This window comes from Cydia strobilella, chromosome 27 (genome assembly GCF_947568885.1).
Source record: "Cydia strobilella chromosome 27, ilCydStro3.1, whole genome shotgun sequence".
Taxonomy (NCBI): domain Eukaryota; kingdom Metazoa; phylum Arthropoda; class Insecta; order Lepidoptera; family Tortricidae; genus Cydia; species Cydia strobilella.
The window spans coordinates 3717234-3724040 of NC_086067.1; the positions used below are offsets into that span (position 1 = coordinate 3717234).

Here is a 6807-nt window from a genome sequence, read left to right on the forward strand (position 1 = left end):
GGCGAAAGCGAGGTCGACAAACATGTGATCTGAGGCTTTCTTATTTACTGGTGGTGTGTATACTATATTTCTGCTCGACGAAGCCGGAAAGCGGCAACTTAGTTAAGTGCAGGCCGAAAGTTGACGCTTTCCGGCCGAGGGCAGAAAATTAAATTTTTCATCTAATACATAAATAAGTTGAATGTTATAATATCTAAGAATCAAAATTAAGTATACAGAAATTTAACTCATTTTCAAAACATAATACAAAATTGATAAATGATTTATCTTACTAGTTATTTGCTTTTATTATTAAGAACGCACATTCAAAAATTTCATACAGTGGTGTGATTTTTATGCTACAATATAGTATGGAGTTATTTAATAGTTATTTATTTATTATTCTATTCACATTACCCGTTGCCAGTTAAAGGAGATTGAATCTTCTATCGGTAGCCCCGGCAGGGTACGGTTGTAACAATTGCTCATATTTTTGGCAATTACATTTAAGAAATAAAGAAAACAGAACAAAATACTCATCATCTTCCTCGCGTTATCCCGGCATTTTGCCACGGCTCATGGGAGCCTCGGGTCCGCTTGACAACTAATCCTAAGAATTGGCGTAGGCACTAGTTTTTACGAAAGCGATTGCCATCTGACCTTCCAACCCAGAGGGGGAAACTAGGCCTTGTTAGGATTAGTCCGGTTTCCTCACGATGTTTTCCTTCACCGAAAAGCGACTGGTATAAATATCAAATCCGTACATAAGTTCCGAAAAACTCATTGGTACGAGCCGGAGGTTTGAACCCGCGACCTCCGGATTGAAAGTCGCACGCTCTTACCGCTAGGCCACCAGCGCCAGGAAAACAGAACAAAATACTATTTTAGGTTAACATTTAATTCCAAATTGTGACATTGTTACAACCGTCCCGATACCGTGGACGGTTGTGAGGACTACAGTAGTTATCAGACGTAAATTTTGTAGCAATTTAGATATTTATTTAATTTCTACTCTCTCAGGCAGTATATGATGCAAATGACATTTAATGATGTGCATTCTGACAATTCTTAATATCTAATCTAAATGGCAGCCAGCAACAGCTGAGCCACATCCTCTCTCGGCGACCGCGCCGCAAGCTTCATGGTAACAGTTTCCCCTCCAGCAACCAACTTGCCCCTGACCAACACTGGCGCCCCTCCCCTAAATATACCCTGCGCCCTAATCTCCTTTACAGCATCCCCTGAGACTGAAGCTTTAGGGATTCCTAGATGTTCACACACAGCAGATATAGCATCGTTTATATTGTTCTGTGATAGACCAAATGTATCGCTGGCTTCTGGTGCGTTTGCAGCTCTGTCCCATATTTGCTCCCAATCATCTGTCGCTGGTCGCGCTCTGATCTGATCGCTGCAACCTATACCGAACTCTTCTAATGGGTATGAATCAGCGTATCCTTCGTGAGAGTCGGGAACTCCTGTAGTGGGATCACAATCGCGAACCGTGAACTCCAAAGTCGCACCAAACAGTCCTAAGCTGTCTATGAAAGCGCTTGGGAATTCTAAGATAAGAAAAACGCTTCCAGGTTTGTCGTACTCAAGCTTTTGACACGGTACGATGGATTTTATCTCGTATTCCGGTGGCGTTTCCAGACGCACGTGAACGTGCTCTAAAAGCTGATCGTTTAAGGTGTTAACACACTCGAATTGTAGAATAACATGCCTGGCGAAGATATGTTTTAGTAAACGGACTCGATACTCAGTTTCAGCCTCTGTTAAGTCAAATGGAGGTACTGTCTTAAAGATTGGTCCGAGACGCTCAATTCCTGGCAGTTTCGAGAGCTGCTCAGAGTACAATTCCTCAATAGATACTGGTGCAGGCTTACGGACTTCAATTTCAACGACAGCCTCCTTACTTTCTTTCGGTTCTTCCTCTGTAGGTACAGCCATAATGTCAAATGGTTCTTCAGGGCGAGTAGCCAAATGATCACGCAACGCACGCTCAAGCAGTACTGGGTTTGGCTTGGGCACGTTCACGATATAATCGTTGATAAGTTGTTGGTCACCAGTGTCCAAAATGGCGGAGTAATATATAGCTCTGTCACGTACTTCGTCATCGTCATCCATTTGGCATCTTGAAAGCAGGACTCTAATATTGGGAAGTAACTCTGGTCTTTGAGCTCCAAATTGAGCAACAGCTGACACAGCAGCTGCCCTCACCGGCCCGGATTCAAGAATAACTCTATTGTAAATAAAGCGTATGTAACGCGAAGGTTGACGCGATTTTGGCCCTTCGCGACCGAGTAAATGCAAGATACGGACAGCCAAAGCTGTGTGCTCGCAATCTTCGATGAACTCGCAGAGATGCGCTAGCCCTGTTTCCTTCGCGTCTGGGTTTTCTTCGACCAAAGCTATAATAGCATCCGCTATAGCCGCCTTGTATTCCAAGCCTCCTTCGTCTCTTAACATACCAGCTAAGAAAGCTGCAAGAGACTGATGTTTCCTTGGGAACTTAGTGCATAATCGCCTTATAGCTCTTACTACCACAATCTTAAACTCATCAGAGATCTCCGATACAAAACTAGAGATCTGCTTCATCAGTCTATCTACCGAACTCTCGGCACCGGTAGCTAGCAAAGTTGTGACAGCTAGAGTAGCTACAGAGCGATTCGGATCTGAAATCAAGTTCTCCAAATCAACCGCACAGGCAGCAACTGCTGTAGGGTGTTTAGCGGTAAGTCTGGCTAAAGTTCTAGCTCCAGCCAGTCTTAAAGAAGCTTTAGATGAGCCGCAGAAGAGTTGCAAGACAGAAACAGCCGGGGCAAGGTCCCTAGCGGTTTTCCTGAGGTTCACAATCGCATGGGCGGCTTCATAAATTACCATTTCTGACTTATGTCTAAGACAGCACTCAATAAACTCAATGTAAGGTTGTGATGCGTCTGATTCGTCATCCTCTACCAACTGGGCAGCAAGGCGGATGAGTAGGCACAAGGCGTAAGGGGACTTTAGGGGGGCACGAGCGAGACGAGTGACCAACTTGACAGTGGAGAGCTTGTCGTTTCTGCGCGAACCCGCGACGACGCCGAGCGCGTGGTACGACACCATGGCGTTGTCGGAGCTGATAGCTTCCTGAAAAGGTAAAATCATCAAACATTAAACAAATTCTCGGAAGGACTGCACTTTAGCTGGCGCGGAGTTCAGGGCTCATAATTTTTTATAGAAATTACTCATCATAAGGAATCTCCCCACCAAGTCTTAAGGTGCGGAACCCCAGTTTTCGACAAAAAAAAAATTATAAATTCCCATACAAATTTCCTTCAACACGGCTCTGGCGCATTCAGTTGTCATAACTGAATACGTTTCTACGCAGTTTAGGACAAGGACAACAAGACTAACAAGAGTGACAAAGGAGGGGTCGGGGGAGAAGCCCCCCAGCATTAAAAAACAGACACCATAAGATAGTTATTTTTAACCTGGATAGGTTAGGTGTACCTTCGTGTATTTAAGTAGTTACGAGCTGGTAACCAGTCGACGAAGCCCCGCTCTCGCGGGGCTTCTACTTGCGCTTTGAGGGATAAAAGAAACCTAAACTAACCTATCCAGGTTAAAAATAACTATCTTATGGTGTCTGTTTTTTAATGCTGGGGGAACCAAATAACATGTGTTCCTGCCGGGGAGTAAGGTTGCCAGAGCTCGAGGGAGAGGAGTGTTAGGGTCGGCAACGCGCATGTAACTCCTCTGGAGTTGCAGGCGTACATAGGCTACGGAGACTGCTTAACATCAGGCGGGCCGTAAGCTTGTTTGCCACCGACGTAGTATAAAAAAAAAGGTTAAAAATTCTTATGGTGTCTGTTCTTTAATTCTCAAGCCAAATTCTCAAGGGACAGTATAGTTATTATAGAGAAACCGTATCAAATAATGAAATTGCCGTAATCGCGACCGTACCACGCGACCAAAACGTCGTAAGCGCCGTAAAATTCATGGCCCTTACACGTTTAGGTCGCGAAATTCACGCTCCGCTTCCATGGTTTGATGCCAAAACGGCAGCAACTCATGGCGCAAAATACTGGTTCTCTATGGAGGTTCTGCTGCCAAAGGGGAATGGAAAGGAGTATGCTTAAAATAAAGAAAATAGACAAGATCAGGCACTCTAGAATCAGAAACAAGACCAAGGTTATAGATACGCTAAGCCAGGCCTAGAAACAAAAATGGAGATGGGCTGGCCACGTTGCCAGACTCCAGGATGAGAGAAGGACCTTACAAGCGACAGCCTGGAGAGGTCCAGATGGAAAAAGCTAGGCACGCTAGGCTGACGACATAGTTAAGGTGGGGTGGGGGCCAACTGGGTATGGGAGGCCCAAGATCGAGAGAGGTGGAAGTTTCTGGAAGAGGCCTATACCTCATAAGAGGGTTCTGGTGTGATTTTTTTATATACTAGACTAAGTTTTGCAAATAAGTTTTTATTCACATTTTTTTACCCAGAAATAAGGCTTTTTTTATTTTTTATTATTATGGGGGTTCTATACACAGTAATAATAGTTCGTTGTGTGTCAGGTGTTCGACTTTAACACCTGGACCAGAAGCACCTTGAAGTCTCGACACCTAAGCCGTCCTACGCATACACTAATAACAACCAACGACCGCTTTATTATGCACAGTGCGACCATTTAAAACAAAGTTCGGTTTTGCGAGCCATATACGTGCTCATCAGAGGAAATTGTTGACACATTGTTGTTGAATCAGTTGATAAGTTTGCCGTTGTCGGACACAATATATGGAGGACTATATGACTATAATAATAGTTCAGTAACACAGCCACAATAACTGCGTTAGGAAACTGCAGAATCTGATCATCAGATTTTTTTTTTTTTTTTATCTGGTTTTTATGGAGGCTTTGGACACTCTAGGTGAACATGTCAGCCTCATGGGTGCTATCATAGTTCCCTACTCAAGGGAGAGGTCAATAAAGTGGTAAACACTGATTGCTTTGTCCGATATAGGTTCTGCCAACCAACAATTAATCTGTCCATTGTGCATGGAGCCCAGACTACCAAAAATTCTTTTTCTCAAGTCCGAATTCCGGACGCATTCCAACAACACGTGAGACAAGTCATTAGGTTGAGGTTTTCAATTTGGTCAGCAATTAGAACTGAATATATAAATCACAATTGCAAAAGCAGTTATCAAGGGCATTCCAGAAAAGTGTCGGTATGTGACACAATTTTTAGGGTACCGTACCCAAAGGGTAAAAACAGGACCCTATTACTAAGACTCCGCTGTCCGTCTGTCTGTCACGAGGCTGTATCTCATGAACCGTGATAGCTAGACAGTTGAAATTTTATTTCTGTTGACGCTATAACAACAAATACTCACCCCTCAGTTGGCGAGTCTGACTCGCACTTGACCGGTTTTTTATTTTGATAATTCTGATTAAGCCAAGAAGCTGATATTTGGCATGATAATGTTGGATAACTTATATATTTTACTTAAAAAAAATTGTATTCCCCTTATACAAGTTAGTATTTCAAGTCCAATTTCAAAAATAAAAAGAGTTGTTTGTATACAATGCTTAGTGGGTAAGATGGTGTTAATTTTTTGACTAGGAAGAGACCAACTCTAGTTCATCTGATAATGTATAAGGGTAAGTAATGAAGGGGCCAGGTAATGAATTAAATTTAAGGTGAGTGATAATAGGGAATATTACGCGAAACTCTGCGTAGGGAGCGCCACTACCGCAATCTGAGGGTCTATAGCGAAACAAGAAAATCGAAATTTCGTTATCTAACATCTCTTCACTCTTGCACATTCAAGCGATAAAGAGGCAGATAGCGAAATTTCGGATTCGCGTTTCCCGGTAGATCCTCTGTAAACAAACCGCCTTGATGCATCAATGTCATATTTTATTATCTCTGACAACTTGTCAAAAACCAGTTAAAGGTACAGTATGTATAAGCTACTCCTACCCTACCCTATTGAAACAAAGTATTATATTAAGCATTATTAACATACCTGAGCTTCATTGGCCCACCGGCGCACCAGATCGGGCGCACTCGACGACAAATGCAGCGCCGACACCAGAGCCGCTGAACTCACTGCCGGATTCTTATCAACAATAGCCTGCTTCATGTATCTCTCGATGGCTTGCAGCATCGTACTGTCCGTAATACTGCACAGGGCTCTAATAGCCGCCGCCCTGTACAAATCCTCCTTCCCAGTCATGTCTTTAGTCAGCGAAGACGTAACTATGATGACATCCTGAGCCATACTGCTCAACTCTTTTATACACAAGTATACCATACGGCGCAGCATCACATCTTTAGATTGGAACAACTTGGTGGTCGCGAAAAACGCATCGGTAGCTTCTTGGGTAGTCAATTTCTCTCCCTGATTGAGTAGGAACAGTATTTTCGATAAAATATGCGTGCATTTTCGCGGATGGACAGAACTCTCGTTGAAGTATCGAGATTCTTGTAAAACGATAGTTTTATCCAGGTTCTGATACGGATTGGCGCTGCCATCCTCTTCTTCTTTCTTGTCGCGTTTGAAAGAGCTCATTTTGAGCTTTTTCTTGTGAGTTATTAGAAAACTGTGGGGCGCCGACGAATACACTTTACACGTCACTTCGATCAAGATGTCAAACCAAAGAGCATATAATGATGTCAAACAAACGTCTAACTTTATTTTTGTCAATTGGATGCCGAGTATTTTGGGCCAATTAAAAGTAAACGATTATCTATGAGCATTCTGTTTATTTTGTCAAAGGGCTGTCTCATTTCAAACATAGACAGAGAGAATCATACTATCTTTGTCTTACACTAGTACTAGCACCCA

The 6807-nt window shown here is 43.1% G+C and overlaps 1 protein-coding gene across 1 annotated transcript; it reads right to left on the reverse strand.

Moving 5' to 3' along the window:
- Window positions 1-856: 856 nt before the first annotated feature.
- Window positions 857-6602, reverse strand: LOC134753503 (coatomer subunit gamma-like). Its single transcript, XM_063689398.1, has 2 exons — window positions 5986-6602; window positions 857-3105 (listed from the first exon to the last, which is right to left on the reverse strand). The coding sequence occupies exons 1-2, from the start codon at window positions 6529-6531 to the stop codon at window positions 1060-1062; spliced, it is 2592 nt and encodes an 863-aa protein (XP_063545468.1). The 5' UTR covers window positions 6532-6602; the 3' UTR covers window positions 857-1059.
- Between the last annotated feature and the right edge of the window lie 205 nt (window positions 6603-6807).

Bases quoted from the DNA above. Each gene is read 5' to 3' on its own strand.
- LOC134753503 (XM_063689398.1), bottom strand. From the start codon at position 6,531: ATGAGCTCTTTCAAACGCGACAAGAAAGAAGAAGAGGATGGCAGCGCC. The intron at 3,106-5,985 runs GTATGTTAATAA...TTACCTTTTCAG, and splicing joins GGTGGGCCAATGAAGCTCAG to GAAGCTATCAGCTCCGACAA.